Source organism: Garra rufa, chromosome 16, assembly GCF_049309525.1.
Source record: "Garra rufa chromosome 16, GarRuf1.0, whole genome shotgun sequence".
Lineage (NCBI taxonomy): Eukaryota > Metazoa > Chordata > Actinopteri > Cypriniformes > Cyprinidae > Garra > Garra rufa.
In genome coordinates this window covers 26,220,848-26,239,695 of record NC_133376.1, presented here as the reverse complement: position 1 = coordinate 26,239,695, position 18,848 = coordinate 26,220,848, and the positions used below count along the sequence as shown (strand labels likewise).

The 18,848-nt window shown below is 37.0% G+C and overlaps 1 protein-coding gene across 1 annotated transcript; it reads right to left on the bottom strand.

The window, feature by feature from the left end:
* Positions 1-2,850: 2,850 nt before the first annotated feature.
* cenpi (centromere protein I) lies at positions 2,851-18,176 on the bottom strand. Its single transcript, XM_073820916.1, has 20 exons — positions 17,947-18,176; positions 17,570-17,707; positions 17,311-17,429; positions 15,790-15,897; positions 15,607-15,655; positions 15,458-15,504; positions 14,146-14,235; positions 13,913-14,044; positions 11,718-11,843; positions 10,541-10,661; positions 10,341-10,435; positions 9,996-10,113; positions 9,042-9,106; positions 8,654-8,763; positions 6,902-7,037; positions 6,614-6,738; positions 4,656-4,704; positions 3,990-4,208; positions 3,524-3,565; positions 2,851-3,390 (listed from the first exon to the last, which is right to left on the bottom strand). The coding sequence occupies exons 1-20, from the start codon at positions 18,110-18,112 to the stop codon at positions 3,250-3,252; spliced, it is 2,196 nt and encodes a 731-aa protein (XP_073677017.1). The 5' UTR covers positions 18,113-18,176; the 3' UTR covers positions 2,851-3,249.
* Positions 18,177-18,848: the final 672 nt, after the last annotated feature.

The following is an 18,848-nucleotide window of genomic DNA, read 5'->3' as shown; positions in this document are numbered from 1 at the left end:
TGTGACCTAGTTGCTTTTGGGAAATGCACCACAGAATAATGATTTACGAACCATCATTTCAGATCAGGACTCAGAGCGCTGGATCTGATTCTCCATATACACTCCAAAGTCCCGAACTGAATCGAATGATTTGCAAACCTGCACCGAAGTGTGATCTGAATCCAATGACTCACGATCCGCGCTCCTAGGTTCCAATCTAAAGCAAAAGATTCACCAACAAGCTCCAACGTTCCGTTTTTTAAATCAAATGATCCGCGGCCCACGCTCCGAAGTCCCCATCTGAATAATGATTCACGAACCATCGTTTCAGATCAGAATTGGAAGTTTGCGTATCGCAAATAATTTGAATTTATATTGGAATGGGTTTGTGAATCATTTTGGCTTTTGCTAGTTAATCATTTAAAAAAAATAATGACTGAAATTGCTAGTTTGAATCATTTGGAACAGATCCAGCAAATGGCTCAATTGATTTGGTTAATCTGTTCCTCTTTTCGCATCTTCAGCCATGTTTACATGACATTTTCAGTACTACTACTGGCTTAGCTTGCTAGTTTTGACATTTATGATAACTGAAACAAAAAGTATTCATTGTTCCAAGTTTTGAATTGTGTGAAAAGCTATGTGCTTATTAGGGCTGTCCCCGACTATGAATTTTCATAGTCGAATCAGAATTTTCGAATCTTTCTATAGTCGACCGATAGTCGAATCATCTAGGCCTATGTGCGTGTGTGAATGGGTTGGGAGGGGCACGACACTATAGTCAGCAGGAGGGTAAAACTATTTTTATTTTATTTTATAAGCGACCAAAACTGCCTGCCAACTGACAGACAAACTTATTTAGGTTTAAATAAAAACACAGAACGCGTCTTTTAGTTCTAAAAACGCGAGGCGCACAGCACTGCCTTTTTTGGTGACTTTTAATGAAAGAGCAGTGTGCTGCGGTTTTTTTATGTTGCTAAGCAACGACCAAAACAGCTGTCCTGTCAGTCAAATCAAAGGATTATAGCGCGAGCGCTCTAAAATCTTAGTTTTTTGCTGTTAAGTAAACTGACATATTAGCAGAAACCCTAAATAATACAGCTCCGGGTTACTCACGATAGACACCAAAGGTTTCTCCTCCATTTCTTGGAGTCTCCGGACTTTTTAAGCAACGGTAAACTTTCGCCATCACAACAGAAGGCCCGCCTCTCCATTCATTCGATTGGACAATGGAAAAGAACGCGAATGACGTTGGGCGTTTTTCCGCTCAGAGTTGATTTTTTTTTTTCAACTTCAGGCGCTCAGAGCGCTCCTGCAAAACGCGAGGCGCAGCAGGCGGCGAAAACGCGAGGCGCCGGGGGCGCATAAACAGCGTGCAGAACGCTCACTGCCAACAGAAAACCATTAAAAAGAGGCGCCTCCAACTGCAAAAACGCGTTCGGTGTGATCGCCGCCATCCCTGCCGTCAAGATGGTCCTCATCTCGTCATGCATCAGGGAAAGTGAAAATTAAATTAGTCACAGGGGTGGTTGGATTTATTCACAAACACGTTAAAAATATTTATTGAACGCTTCTTTCTTTTCACTTTTGTTTTTACTGCATTATCATAATCAAAGGCTGTATATAACTTAATATAACCGTACAAAACCAGTAGTTCTGTGTGCAATTAGACATTGAGCACCCCCATATTGGCAAAATGGTATGATGCTTGTTTCACCCGCGAAGATTCGACTGTGAGATCGGTGGTCGAATCAGGCTCCGCATATCGATGCATCGAATCTTCGACTATTCGGGGACAGCCCTAGTGCTTATATAAAAAAAAAATGAAACACTTATTATATAGATTGTCATTGTCTTTCAATAATTCAAGCACTTTTCAAGTACCTCTTCTGGAATATTGCTATTTTCAAGGGTTTTCCAGGCCATACATTTCAAAAAGTCAAATTCAAGTACTTCAAGCACTTTAAGCACCTTGTACAAACCCTGTGGTTTGTATTGCAAACAGTTTTACTGTTTACTGCACGTTGTTATTCTTCTCATTATTTCGCATGTATTTCCCTATAGTGGCCAATGAACCGGAAGTCTCACCCATAGGCTTACTTAAAGGAGTAGTTCACTTTCAGAACAAAAATTTACAGATAATGTACTCACCCACTTGTCATCCAAGATGTTCATGTCTTTCTTTCTTCAGTCGTAAGGAAATTATGTTTGAGGTAAACATCTCAGGATTTCTGTCTATATAATGGACTTCTATGGTGCCCTCGAGTTTGAACTTCCAAAATGTAGCTTCAAATGGCTCTAAACAATCACAGCCGAGGAAAGAAGGGTCTTATCTAGCAAAACGATCGGTTGTTTTCTAAAAAAAAAAAAAGACAATTTATATACTTTTTAACCTCATATGCTCGTATTGTCTAGCTCTGTGTGTACTCTGTGTAGAGATGAAAAAGTATATAAATTGTAATAGTTTTTTAGAAAATAACCGATCGTTTCGCTAGATATGACCCTTCTTTCTCAGCTGGGATCATTTAGAGCCCTTTGAAGCTGCATTTAAACTGCATTTTGGAAGTTCAAACTTGGGGGCACCATAGAAGTCCATTATATGGAGAGAAATCCTGAAATGTTTTCCTCAAAAAACTATTTTTTTACGACTGAAGAAAGAAAGACATGAACATCTAGGATGACAAGGGGTTGAGTACATTATCTGGAAATTTTTGTTCTGAAAGTGAACTACTCCTTTAAAAAAAAAAAAAAAAAAAAAAGGTGGATACAGTGAATCATTCACAAAAAAAAAAAAAAAAAAAAAAAAAAAAGGCAAAAGCCTGCACCACACTGCTTTACCTCACGCTGGATCTGAAAACAAAGGATTTATTTTAATGTCAATCCGAGCAAATATACATAGCTGCATTTGGGTTTACAAGAATAATCAACAAGACTATTCAGCAATCTTTGATCATCAGTTTTAAATCGTTATAAATAATGGGATTTTGTATTTTAGAAGGCTGTCACAGCAGTCATCTGTTTTTGTGTTTCAAATATAAAGGCTTTATCACATTGTTTTAGTTTTTTTTTCTCTGCACAAAAGATAAAAAGCAAAAAAGGGTTAAAATTTACACAACACTAGAAAAGACTTTAAAGTAACAAAAGGGCTTGTAATGTACATTTAGTATTTACAGTTACGCAAGTGGTTCCTTTCTGCCCTCTTACAGAGGATGACTATAAAATATATACATGTTTTATGAACACCCCTGACACCTGGATTTCCTGCCAGCATCAAGGCTGACTCTTGGGCTGCCTGTCATCTTGACTACTCGACGTGGAGCTGTGCCCAGTGTTGGTCTGAATAAAGTTGTTGAGGCCATCAAAGCCTTGATTAAACAGAAACTCCATATACCAGTTCCAGTACTTCCCGTTCTGCAAACATGAAAAGAAGAGTTACCGTGTGGAATATTGCAAGAGGATGTGACAAACATATATAAAAACATACTCTCATGCTGATCTGAAATAAGTCATTTTTAATAAAAAGGAGATGATATAACGTTACTACCTTTATGGAACCGAGATCCACGTTTTTCCTTTCCGGCCAACACTGATAAAGAGAACACATAAATATTCATTGTTCTCCCTTTGGTCTAAATCTCAGTACTACACTGGTGAATGTTGCAGTCGGACCAAAAAAGGTACTTGTATTATTAAAGATGATGAAAACTCCAGTCTCACACAGCTTCCATGAATAATAAAATGTGGTTCTGTATTAATGGATCCTCTATAAAAGATGCATTAATACCACATTTATCTCCTTGTCCAATCCTAAAGTTATTAGTGAAAAGAGGAGGCTGCGCTGCCCCCAGTAGTGACACAAGGCTTTACACTTGAGGTAATATAATCATCTAATTAGCTTGCGCAGCTGAGTCCTTTCCTTCACCCCAAATGAGATGACAGTCAAGCATCACTGTACTATTACACAATTCTTGTGCTTTTAAACATCACTAGTGTGAGAACATCTCACTCACCCTCTGATGAAATTCAATGGCATAGCTGAAAAGCGCCGGGTGGTGGATGAGGTCGAAACGACACCAGGGTTCTGCCACTTTACTCAGAGTGATAAGATCCTTGTCAATCTCGATGTCTGAACCAGGGATGCACCACCAGGAGTTCCACATAGAGTTCACCATGGCTTGAAGGTTTCGATTAAACTCTTTGTATGTGTTTCTGCTAATGTGGAATGTTTGCTGTAAGGTGAGAAAATATTAAACATGAAATTAAATAAGTCAACACCTTGTGCTTGTGGGTATAACAACAACTTGAAGCCATTAAATGGATCTAATGGGTTACAGAGTGAGACAAGAATCACAGTGAGAGTTAATAAAAACCTTTGCCTATATATTTTAAATGATAAAAGTGATCGAATTATTTAGCGATTTTGTTCACAGCAATACCAGTGCCATGCTTTGTCTCACTGGGATTCAATCAAGAAGACTTCATTCTTCGTTCATCCCCAGCAGGTAAGGTGAAGATTACAGCAATAGCCTCCAAGAGCTTCATTGTAAATTCTTAAAAGCACAGCTTGAAGGTCCTTTTAATTTACCCATTATGAGTAAATTATTCAGACACAAAACCTCTTGCATACACACAGTGATTTGCCCTGTGTTCATTTTATGACACGGTCTCCTCATTACCTCTCTCTGCTGCTCTTGTTTCTTAGCCAAGGTCAGATTCTTCCGGTACCTGGGAAAAGGATACAACAACAGGATTTTATTAATATAGTTAACACATAATGCTAGAATTATTTGCTCTATTAAAAAAAAAAAAAAAAAAAGACATGAAAAAGTTTAAATTAAATGTAAACTACAAGCTTGGGGTCAGTAAATTAAAACTTGCATTCAGCAATGATGCAGAAGAAGAAGAATACTACTTTTAAACTACTATATTTTGAGACAGAGACATTTGAGGGAATTAGATTGAGGGAAATTAATGTTGGTAGATCTGTGTTGATTTCAAAAAGAATATGTGACCCTAGACCACAAAACCAGTCATAAGTAGCATGGGTATATTTGTAGCAATAGCCTTCAATAAATTGTATGGATCAAAATTGATTTTTCTTTTATGCCAAAAATCATTAGGATATTAAGTAAAAATCATGTTTCATGAAGATATTTTGTAAATTTTCTACCATAAATGTACTAAAACGTAATTTTTGATTACTAATATGCACTGCTAAGAACTTCATTTGGACAACAAAGGGAATATTCTAAATATTTTTTTTATTCCAGATTTTCAAATAGTTGTATCCCAGCCAAATATTGTCCTAACAAACCACAGCTTTCATGTGATGTTTAAATCTTAATTTAAAAAAATTTACCCTTATGAATGGTTTTGTGGTCCAGGGTCGCATATGAATATTTTGGCTTGTAAACATTTGAGAATACGAATTTTCAGATTTAACTCTTCCCTCAGCATTTTAAGCCAATGATAGTAATACGCTTAAAGTGAAAGCCTAGCAAGCAAGTGGGCAAAAAAAATTGGCCTGTTCCTAACACAGTTGTTCCTCACAAGGTCTCATATGGCTTTTGTGTCTTTTTTTTTGGAGCTTGGCACTATAAAGTCTGTCAACTTTTATTGTATGGAAAACAGTAGCTTAGATATGCTTGCATATTAAAAGGATAGTTCATCCAAAAATGTAAATTCTGTCATTAATTAGTCACCACAATGATGTTCCAAACCCATAAGACCTTTATTCCTCTTCAGAACACAAATTAAGATATTTTTGATGAAATCCGAGAGCTTTCTGACCCTGCATAGACAGCAATGCGATTGAAATGTTCCCAGGCCCAGAAAGGTGGTAAGGAACATCCTTAAAATAGTCGATGTGACAAAGAAAACAAAAATAATGACTTAATTTGACAATTCTTCTCCTTTAAATCACGTCTTCTGCCATTATTGAGTACCTCTGCATGCGTTGTGGTTTGGAGGAGAAGAATTGTTGAATAAAGTTGTTAATTTTGTTTTCGTTATGCACAAAAAGTATTCTTGTAGCTTCGTAAAACTCCGGTTGAACCACTAATGTCACAAGTACTGTTTTACTATGTTTCTGGGTCTGGGAACATTTCAGTTGCATTGCTGTCTATGCAGGGCTAAAAAGCTCTCGGATTTCATCAAAAATATCTTAATTTGTGTTCTAAGAATGAACAAAGTTCTTACGGCTTTGAAACGACACTGGGGTAATTAATGACAGTTTTCATTTTTGGGTGAACTATCACTTTAAACATTAGTTTCATATGGCATAATGGCAAATAAAAATGTTTGATTTTTGAGAAAACCTATCCCTTTAAGGCCGTCACAGCAGCACTGAAAGGTTTGCGTGCCGAAGCACATAAAAGGATCTTCATACTTCATTTCATCTATTGCTTACAGGCATCATACCATGGCAATGTAACGCATTTGAAGGTTCAGGCTGTTGCCCTCAGTTCAGCCAGCAGCACACAGGTGTGCCACTGCACATGCGACAAACAGGCACCCAGCTTACTCAACCAAACGTTTCAGAAGATGGCTCTAATCTAGCATGGCTAGACAACTCAACCAGAAAATATGAGTTATAAAATGACCCATAAAGCTTATTATAGCTCACATATAGTACCTGTACATGATGTAGCCAAGCCGATCCACGCTGATAGAGTCCGTGGCAAAGAGAGCCGGGTAGAAAACCCCAGCCGGGGGCATGATGACCAGAGGCAAACTGTACTTTAAAAACATGTCACACACCTAGACATGACAAGAAAGAAATGTCTGCATTAGCACACAGCAGTATTTGTTGCACTAAATCTAACTAGACGAAAATCATCACATAAATCTTAGACTGGAACTTCAGTTGATGTCACTTTGCCAAGAACATCATGTTAATTAAGTTAATCATAGCTGAGTGTACCGTCTCATAGAAAGCAAGTGTCTGGTTGAGCAGAAGAAGATGGCAGTTCTCCAGACGGAGTCCCTCAGATGCCAGCAGTCCCACAAAGCGAACCAGCTCCATAACTGAGTCCATGAAGCCAGACAAGGTCATAGTCCTAGGAAGGGGAGTCCATTATTCTTTTCAGTCACTTTTTTGAAAGCATACACAAAGTAACATGTGAAAAACGAGTTTTCCCTTGCAGAGCGAACAATATTTCTCCAAAAGAGAACAATAAATCAGCTTTAAATCACACCTAGTACACACCAGATGTGTCTTTGTGCTATGCTTGGCACCCACACAATTTGCACAGCACAGAGACCCAAAGCGAAAAAGGGAATAATGGGTGTATCGCATTGATGCATGGCACACCGGCGTAGTCAAAAAAGGTTTTGCCCTTGATCATAATTTCTCCTTCAGCTGTGCACTTCAGTAATGTAATAAAAAAAATAACCAAATCAGCAGCGAGAGAGAAGCAATACACGACATGCGAGGGGAAAAATCCACCGCACTTCATTACACACCGTTCCACAGAACACTTTTAGGGTAAACGAGCCCGACCACCAGAGCACTTCATTGATCTCTTTTAAATATAAAAAATAGAGAAATCCACAGTGGTAAACCTCAGGCAAGACTTTTAACAGTACAATCATTGAAGTGTGGTCCCATTTCTTCAAATTATTTCTGCAACGTTTTCCAAGACACTGAGTTTTTGACCGAGTCATTAAAAACTCTCAGAGGACTTGCTAAAGTGCAAGTCACATTAAAGACAACAGCATTTTGCAACTTACTTAAATTCTGTTTCCAAGAATATTTAGCAGGAAATGATGATGGGATTTTATTAGGATTTGATTGGACTATATGAATTGAAACATTTTTGGCTTTATTATATTATTCCAAATTAAGGTTAAGATCCAGGATTTTCTCCATGTAGTGCACTTCAATGGTGGCCAACGGGTTCAAGGTCCAAATTGCATTTTTAATGCAGCTTCAAAGGGCTCAATACAATTGCAGCTGAGAAATAAGGGTCTTATCTTGCAAAACAAATGGTAATTAAAAAAAAATGCTCATCTTGCACTAGCTTGACCTCACACATTATATGTGTTCACAAAGCGAATGTGCAAAGCAAGTTAAACGCCTTTTACAAAAAAAGGTAAAACAATGTTGAATGATTTTGAAGATGGAGCAACTGATGTACACAGACGAAGAACCGACCAGCCCATGACTTTTCCAATGTGAATACGCAATGCCTAAAGACGCACAGCTAGTGCTTGACAAGCATTAGTGGTTAAAAAGTATATACATTTTCCTTTTTTTTTTTTTTTTTTTTTGAAAACGACCAATCGTTTTACTAGATAAAACTCTTATTACTCAGCTAGGATCGCGTCGAGCCCTTTGAAGCTGCACTGAAGCTGCAATTTGGACCTTTAACCCATTGGCCACCACTGAAGTCCACTATATGGAGAAAAATCCTGGAATGTTTTCCTCAAAAACCTTAATTTCTAGAATGGCATAGGGGTGAGTAACTGATCAGGAAACTGTTATTCTGAAAGTGAACTAATCCTTTAGTAGCATTTTCTTCGCCTACATGGCCTTGGCTAAATCAGCAAAAATAAACTGTTTATTTTTTAAGTTGCTTTTGAAAATTAGTTGATGACTAATAAATTATGCTAAATGAGACCAAATAACTAAATGCAAAATTAATTTTTAATTCCACATTTTTGGTCTACTCACATGGTGCTGTTGCTGTTAAGACTGATGTCCAAACCGCCCTCCGATGCGCTGACGGAATGCCAAGTCAGCCACTTCACCAGCATGCTATTCAGACACTCGATGACACTACACTGAAGGAGGACAATGTGAAATGGCACATTCAGATAAGGGCGAGAGAAAAAAAAAAAAAAGAAAAAAAAAACCCTGCTTTCAAATGCTGTGAGCTTAATCACAACACCACTCAAATAACATCACAAGAAGTGTGAAGATGGCACAGCTTTGTGTAGAAAGTGTAATTCACTTATGTCTGAACTGTTTGCATCCAATGACAATCTGGCTCACGTGGTCATGCTCGTGCTTGATGCAAACCAATAGAAATGAGGACAAACAACAAGAATAACATACAAACCTTGAAAAATACCGTGGAGGTAAAATAAAGTTGCTTCAGTGGCTCAAAGAGAAGTTTATGCATGTCTATGGACAGAGAAAAGAAACATTAAAGGATTAGTTAATTTCAAGAGCAAATATTTACAGAAAGGGAGGAAGAAGGGTCTTATGTAATGAAACAATTGGTTATTTTCAAAAAAAATTTTTTTACAATCGATATACTTTTTAACCTAAAAAACTCCCATTTCATTATTTCCTCCAACTTTAATATTGTTCTACATTGCTGCAGAAGTACCGACCCAGTGTTTACAAAGTGAACATGCAAAGAAGGTCAAACGCCCTTTACAAAAAGGTAAAACAGCGATGTAGGGCGATTCTGAAGTTGGAGGAGAAAATAAGACGAGAGTTTTTGACATAACCCTAACTTGTCTTGAACCAGAGTGCACAGAGTATGCATGTGCATCGCAGAGCTAGACAAGATTTGTGGTTAAAAAGTGTATAAACTGTAATTTTTTTAGACAATAACCAATCATTTCACTAGATAGCTCTTTTAGAGCCCTTTGAAGCTGCATTTAAACTGCATTTTGGAAGTTCAAACTCAGGGCACCACAGAAGTACACTATACGAAGAAAGTTTCTGAAATGTTTTTCTCAAAAAACAATTTCTTTATGACTAAAGAAAGGAAGACATGAACATCTCGGATAATAAGGGGGCGAGTAAAATATCTGTACATTTTTGTTCTGGAAATGAACTAATCCTTTAAGTTACAGTTTTACTTGCATTATTAATTCTGCACTGACCAATAAAATGCTCAAGACAATGAAATATGAAATCTGATCAGTAAACGAATCTAGAAATTCCATTATCATTAGTGGAAAGGACGTTTCTCACACACACACAGGAAAACACTAAATCAGCAAATGCAGAGATTTTCTTGAAATCCTCTGGTTTCAGCAGAGGTAATTGGGACACTCACAGAAGCTTGGCATCAAGGGGATGTCACTGAGAAGATCCAGGATCTGTGGACGGAGCAGACAGCCGTCCCACACACTCAGGAACTTATAAAGAAAACTCTCCGTGCTGGAGAATCCCTCCTAAAAACAATGTAAAAATACAAACCCTGTCAACATGGGATTTTACAAGTGGGGAAATCATTCAGGAACGCAGAAGAGAAAGAAAACATGGCAGGAAAATGATTGATAGATGTCCTGCGGTTTGCAGAATAAACTGCCACATGTTTCTGATATTAAACAACCAACCTTGAGGCTGCCCTGGTTAATTTCCTATTGGGTAATACTTGTCTTCTGTTGCATGGTCATACCTGCAGGAACTGCTGTGAGAAGAGTATGGTGCTCAGGAAGCGACAGGCTTCAGAAGTGTTGTCAGAATTCCCATCCACAGGACACAGTAAAAACTCTGCCCAAAACACACAAGAAACTGAAATTTAAATGGGAACTATAAAGGCAGGGAGGGACTTTAGATAAGCCTAAAAAGGTTTGGTATTATAACATAAAAACTTACCCTCTTGCAACGAGTGTCCAAGCCAAAAGTTAAGGCGCAGGAAGGCAGATTCATCCTGTACACAGTCCAGGTAGTGCAGAGCCAGAGCTGATCCCAGAAGCGAACCCATCTGGGCAGGCAGCTGAAAACAAGTTATGACTTCAACATTAGCAATATGCTATACAACGTGCATCTGCACAACAAAGACAGTATATCATAACCAGGAGCTGTCAAAACAGCTGGAGGCAAATAAACCAATTCAGTCATACTTCTGGCTCCTTTGAGACCTCTAAGGAAACTGACAGTTTAGTACGACAGTTTAGATGAAACACATTCCACCATTCTATATTCTCACTCTTTTCGAAAACTGTAATTTGTGTCAGTCTACAAACAGCTGCCTCACAATATGGGTCTTCCACAAATAATAAATAAATAAAACTAAGTGACAGATTGACAACGGACATGGCTGAGTCTTTCTGTAATTAACAAGCAAATGTATCATTCATCTGCGAAACGACCGATTCTAATGATGGGGTTGCCACAGTGAGAAAGAATCAATGATCTTTCCCCATGGACACAATTGAACTGTTTTTTTTTTCCCCCACATGATTCCACCAGCTTCTTTCTCAATCCTTTCTTGTTGCAGACTGCAAAATCACCCTAAAAAGTGGTGCAGGAACACTGATGATATTCATTTTGTGAAGCAGAATGAACATCTGCATACCTTTAAAAGAGATTTAATAAGCTTTATCAGGTCAGTGGTTGCGTCAAATAGACCTCAAACTATAAATATTTTATAACTTGTCAGTTGAGAGTAATATATTGTTGAGTAGTTACTGAAGCAACAGTGTTGGTGAACATTAAACGAGTCTAAGATTTAATTTTATGTCTGAGAAGCTTGACTACTGTGAAAGATTCTGCAGTAATGAGATGGCAGAATCTTGTGAAAGCTTAGCTCCACCAAATGGCCAAACCACAGTAGTGCAGATCTGTTTTGGTTTACACGTGATGTAATGATTATGTAATACCGCATTTTGTATTTAAAGAGCAAAGAAATCAATACCCCATTTTATTGCTAGGAAAAAAGACAAAGGCAAAGTTTTTAACCTGATCTCAATGTCTAAGACCACTGGACCCAAATAACAATTCATTCTATAGAAAACATATTGTTAGCAAAAGAAAGAGACATGTGCACTACCTCTATATTGTGAATGTTCTCCAGCAGCTCTTTGAAGGAACGGAGCTCCTGCAGGCGGAAGACCTTTTTATTGGAGTTGCTGTCGAATGCCGAGCTCAAGGGAGGGACTGCTAGGTGATGTAGTTTCTATGGACATTAGACACATTCAGATTATAGATTAAAATTCAAGACTTCTATACATTTTCTTTTCTGTCCCTCATTCATATAAATTCAGAACAAATTACCTTTAAGACTGGAATACATAAGGCCAGTTTTCCACCCGAATTTCCAATCTGGACGAGTCAACACTAGTTGCCAAAAATCAACTAGTGCCAAATTTATTCCATATACACTGCATCTGAAATCTGAATATGCCTACTTCCATAATATGTAGTAGTATTGCAATAGTATTTACTCAAAATATGATGTATGGTTATAAAAGTAATCAATAGACTGATCAATCTGATGATTATTCCATTAGTGAAATGTCTTAACAGTCTTAAGGTGGCCTTCATTGGGTAGTACAGGGGATTTCCGTTAGACTGTACCATTGAACTTAAGCGAACCAATGAACTTTGGGTGATTTCCATAATATGACAGGTGCAATGGAAACAAGTTTGATATGTCTCATGTGACCACCTACAACCAATAGGTGGCGGAATAAAAGTTATTTAAAAAATGGCTGATCTGGCCAATTTCCAACCTTTTTAAAACAATTGGGCCAGGTGGGCCGGTAATTAATTGTGGCAAACCAGACAGGCGTAACCAATAAAAAAAAAAAAAACACGGAATTACCAATTTTGGTTAAAAAAAAAAAGAAATCCATCAATTGCTCCACAAACAGTAGCAAAAAACTATGTGAAAAGAGTAGTATGTTCAAATTTATAGTATCATAAACCAGTAGGCGAAAAGTACCAGGATGCCCTACTATTTCCAGTGAGATTCTGAAGATTCTCTCCTGAGGAAATTTAATTTATACTACTCATATACATAACATATACAACCAGTCAAAAGTTTTTGAACTCTAAGATTTTTAATGTTTTTTAAGAAGTTAGAAGTCTCTTCTGCTCATCAAGCCTGCATTTATTCAATCCAAAGCATAGCAATAACACTAAAATTAAAAAAAAATTACTATTTAAAGTAACTGTTCTATTTAAATACATTTTAAAAAGTAATTTATTTCTGTAATTTCACAGCTGAATTTTTAGCATCATTACTCCAGTCACAGCCTGGGCCTCCTAGACATCCTTCAGAAATATTCTAATATTCTGATTTGCTGCTCAAAAAACATTTATTATTATTATTACTACTATTATTCTTATTATTGTTAAAAACAGCACAATTTTTTTCTTTTTTTTTTTTTTTGATGAATAGAAACTTCAGAAGAACAGCATTTATCTGAAATAGTAATCTTTTGTAACCTTATAAATGTTTTATCATCACTTTTGGTCACTTTAAAGCATCCTTGTTAAATAAGTTCATTATTTTTTGTATAAAGGTAAACTAAACTAAATATAGTGTCTACAAGCAAGTATGTGATCTCAGACGTTTTGATTTGTCATGGGTCTCCTGGCAACAAGCTTCATTGTGTTTAAAACAATCTGAAAGTCTGGTAGCCTGTAATGCTGTCTGCATCACTTAGTGTATGATCCCCAGCTTTTAGGCAAGTCCTAGAGTTTTAAAATCTGTTAAAAGGATATTTCACCCAAAAATGAAAAATCTGTCATTAATTAATCACCCTTATGTTGTTCAAAACCCAAAGACCTTCGTTCATCTTCAGAACACAAAGTAAGATATTTTTAATAAAATCCAAGAGCTTTCTGACCCTGGATAGACAGCAATGCAACTACCACATTCAAGGCCCAGAAAGGTAGTAAGGACATAATTAAAATAATGTGACATCAGTGGTTTAACCTTAATTTTATGAAGCTACAAGAATAATTTATGTGTGCAAAGAAAACAAAAATAACTTTATTCAAAGTTATTCGTGTCAGTCTTTGATGCGTTTACAATTTCATCAAAAATATTTTAATTGGTGTTCCGACAATAAAACAAGCTCTTACAGGGTTGAAACAACATGAGGGTTATAATTAATGACAGAATTTTAATTATGTGGGAAACTATCCTTTTAAAAGTTGTGATGTGTATTACAGCTCTGAATTGACAAGCAAGTGTTTTGTAAAGCTCTTAACTGTATTACACAGATGACATCTTACCCTCTTTCTGGAGGATGGCTTCTCTTTCACATCCAAGCTAAGGCTCTGGTCAGCTAAAACGGCACCCTTGTTTTTCCTCTGCACAGCACTCAATGCCACTTTCCAGGTCGAGTTGTGATTCTTGAATCCTGTCTGAAGAAGACAAAAAATGCTGTTTAAGAGTCTGAAACACCTGGCAAAAGAACAAAGCTTTGCTGGAAAAAAAAAACTGTAACTATAACGAATACACTAACCCTCACTCTTGATGGAAGAGAGAGAGTCACTAGGTCTGGGCGGAACACTTTGTAGAGTGCTAGAAGTTGTGTAAGAAATGGTTGTCTGCCCTAATAGGAAAAAGAAGAGAAACACAAAGTGCTTGTCATATAAAACGTATCCAATTAAATATAACATTCTCTACTAGGGCTGCACGATAGATCGTTTCAGCATCGTCATCGCGATGTACGCATGCGCGATAGTCACATCGTGGCAGTCTCGATGAAGGGCAAAAAATTTTTTGTGTGTGTCTGATTTAAAAATGTACTTTCTATATTTCTAAACTTTCTATTCACGGATCTATATTTGTCTAAAATAAAGTAATTAACTCATGTTTAAAGGTTCTTTAAAAACTACAATGCACACGTTGCTTCACCTACTTCATGCATGCAGTCTCTGCGTGTGCATGGCGAAATGAGCGCGGGATGGGAGAAAAGTGCCGAAATGGAAGATTTGGTCGCGAAAAGATTTGGTCATAAGGAAGTATTTTGGATACAAAAAGGATGCTGCTGACCAAAAACAGGTGCTTTGTCAGGAGTGCCTGGCAGTTGTTGCCACAACTCGCGGAAACACTACGAATTTAAGGGACCGTTCACACGTCGCGCCTAAAAACGCGTGGAAAACGCTAGGCGCGCCACTTTCTCCTACTTTCCAAAGCGCTCTGTAACTTGAGTGGCAGTGTGGCGTCTGCCGTTGCTAAGCTCTCCTAAAGACGCGGAAGTTTCAGCAAAGATAAATAAACAAAGATAAATGGATTTCCAAAACTAAAAATTGCTTGCAGTAGCTCTGCTGCTAAAAAATGTTATCCCTGTAACAGCTATGATCAGCTGTTCCTCCATCTTGGCTAAGCTTTTAATGTTTTTCGTGAAAGGAAGAAGCTGATTTCCCTTTCATCAGGGTAAAAGCAACATTCATTATTAATTTGAATATTAGAGCCTTGATTTGCCTGAATTGACAGTGAATAAGTTGAGTCAAACTGTTTATGAAACTACCCAAAATAAGCTTTAAAAAGTATTTTATTTCAGCGTTTTGATTATACTGTACTTTTACATTTTTTTATTCTTTGAAAATGCTTACAAAATTACCCCAATTATTCTTGAATTATCATTTGATTTTTAAGCAGTTCAAACCAACCTGATGAACATAAATGAATTTGTAAACATCACAATATATATCGCAAGAAAAAAATATATTGCAATGTAATTTTTTCCCAATATCGTGCAGCCCTATTCTCTACCACTACAGTTAACCTACAATTACAATAACGGATATTGAGGTTGTTAGAGTCTTTACCATTTTGGCCTGAATATCCAAAAGTTTCCTGACTCTGTACGGGTGAACTATGAAAATGGAAAAAAAAAAAAAAAATTCAGAATAACAAGCAAATAACATCATGTATTCACAAAAAAAAAAAAATGTAAACCACTTAGTCAACAACTCACCATGTTCCCGCATGGTTAAAAGGTACAACAAGTGGCAAATGAAAGGACACTGGAAGAAAAAAAAACTCAAGTAAATTAACATGAAAAGCTTAATATTTTATGCAACAAGAAGACATATGTCAGTGGACTTAAAACATGGACATATTCTACATTAAAAAAAAACATTTGCAAAGCACAACTAACCAAATTTTCTTCCATCACAAAACTGAAAATGAAGCCATAAATGGATCTCAAGTTGTCCTTGCAGTCAATCAGGTCAAAAACAGTGAGCACCCAGCGGACAAAGAGAACCTAAAAAGACAACATGTTACTAAGAGAGCTAACCAAATGTTTAAATTTGCAATGAAACAGTGACAGATTTTGTTCTTCCACATTATGGCATACATTAAGAATATAATGTATTATCAAAAAAAAAAAAAAAAAAAAAAAAAATACAAGACAGAGACTTGTTTCTTTCATCAATCGATTATATTGGTGGATATTTTGCTGATTACTGCTGCTGAAAATGGTTGATTACTGTCATGTTTTGGACTGTACTAATCGGTCGGATCGGGAAAAAACATTTGGAGTACTATAGACTGCCAAAAGTTTTAACAAATCAAGGAGAAGAGTGCAAAAAACTGTCTGAGTAACAAAAGGCATTTGTGGTTGGCCAGATTGAACCAGGATTTCCAAGGCAAGAACCTTGACAACATTCGTGTTTGTTCTTATCATTTCTGGTCAGATAGGTGGAATATTAGGCTAATACATTATATTGTATCTTTACCACCTATTAACTTTAGTTTGTCAAAATATTGCACCCTTCCCTGCTCACAAAGTGCTTCTCTATATGATTTAGCAGCTTCCACGTTTTTTCCATGGTTTAGACAGCACAACTTATTCATAATATTTAATATTAATATTCAGCAGTACATTACAATATGGCCGCGCATCCGGGTAACTGACCAAATCATGACGTAAGTGCAAACTAGGGATGCACCGATACTTATCGGCCGATGATTCTTGCGCGTTTTGTCAGTAAAGCCGGTTCTGTAATCAGCGGTAAATGCCATCAGGTGCGTGATTTCACGTTGAGCCGTATATACACTACACACAGCCGTTGTTCACTGACGAGCTGCGCACATTCACACTGATAATGAACATTGATTTGCACAGCTCGTCGGTAAACAACGGCTGTGTGTAGTATATACGGCTCAACGTGAAATCACGCACCTGATGGCATTTACCGCTGATTACAGAACCGGCTTCACTGACAAAACGCGCAAGCATGATCGGCCGATTCGTATCGGTGCATCCCTAGTGCAAACCCTCTGTTGGATTATGAAATGTGGGTGATGCACTCAAAAATGGATTTAGACAAATGCAAACATGAAGGGATAGGTTTAAGCAAACTAAACAATTTTCAAAGTCCATATTTAAACCAGAAAGAAGTCCATCATTCCACCATAAGACTGAGTTGTGATGTTATGATTAACATTTAAATAATTAAATAAAAAAAGACCTCATTTATATAAAAAGAATAAATAAGGTAAAAAATTCTAAATTCTAAAAGGAAACAGACATATCTTTCACAATAAAACCTATAACATGCATTTAGAAAATAGATTCATTTTAATTTCCAACTTTAACTTTCAGACATATAAAGCAAAAGTAAATGACAGCAATTTCTCCAAAGACCAGGTATAATCAATCAACAGCTCTTACCTGTGCATTCATTGGCATCTTCCCTACACATAGCCATGACACCCCCTTCACAATGGCCTCCTGTGGCACCACTGTAGCAGGTATGAGAAACTTCAGCATCCTGGCACAGTTCGCAGTTCCTGTTGGATAAACTTAATTTAATCATCTGTGCCACAAACCACTATTGGATGAGCAACCATGTTTGATTGTGATCTCACTGCTACAATGTTTCTCATTTTATATACAGTGAAGAAGTCTGTGCATCCCCTACTTATGTTACCTGCATTGAGGCTTAAAGCCAGGTCCAGTAGCACTGTGATGACGTCAGGAGGAAGACCTTTACTGAGAGCCACTGTCTCCACCACAACAATATTCCTCTCCAGCTCATCATTCCCTCTGACTACTGTGCCAGCTTCAACTGTAACATACAAAAATACATGTAAACAGATATTATGACACTTAGATGTGATACATATCTGATGACGACACCCCAACACATATAAACAAAAGACGTAACAGTCCTGAAGTCGCCCAGAGACGAGTTACTAAAAAAACAATGACTTAAATAAATAACTTAATAAACGTTACTAATATTAAACTGTTACTATCTAAAATTGTTTTGGAATACGTTTCTATAATGTTTGACGCTGCACTTACCCTGAGACAAATACTTCACCGCGAGACCAAAGGGATCCGCCTCGCCTTTTCTCTTTTCTTTCTTTTCTGCCAAACGCAAACTTCTGTTGCTCGCAGAAGAGACGGAAGAGTCTATTTCTCCGGACGGTTCAGAGGCTAACCCCGTCAGGTTAGATAAATCGGCCATTTTTTCGCTACATAATATGATTTGTTATCTCACGCGTGTTTATCTTCGTCGCTGTAGTAGTCACCCATTCAAACCAAACGCCAAATCTGCCGCGACCGTTTGGACATGCGCACTGCATCACTTCCTGTACTGCCTCCACTGCAGCTGCAACACAAAATATAATATTAATATATGATTGTGTTTCAGAATTGATTTTTTTTTTTCATTAAATCTGTATTTTGCATTTACCATGGTTAATGTGTTGAAAGATAAACAATTGTGTACAGTTTGAAATATTCACAAATTAAATGCACCCGCAAATAAAATACCACGGGAAGTTCCAAGATATTTTATACGGATAATATTTATAACGGCATGTGGCAAAAGGTTGTTTTGAGATTAGAAATTATTTTTATTATCAATATGTGACCCTGGACAAAAAAAAGAAAGTCAGGGTTATATGTAGGCTAGCAATAGCCAGAAATACATTGTATGGATCAAAATCATCGATTTTCTCAGTATTCAAATAGTTGTATCTCGGCCAAATATTATCCTAACAAACCATACATCAGTGGAAAGCTTTTTTATTCAGCTTTTAAATTATGTATACATCTTCAGGGCACTACTGACTGGGGTAAAGACTAGAAGGGATACATGATTCGCTACTGGGCATGCGCACATCAATCTAACGTTATTTTTTATCACACTGTACAACAATAATACTGTTTTTTTTATTATAGTAAGGGCTAAGTTTAGG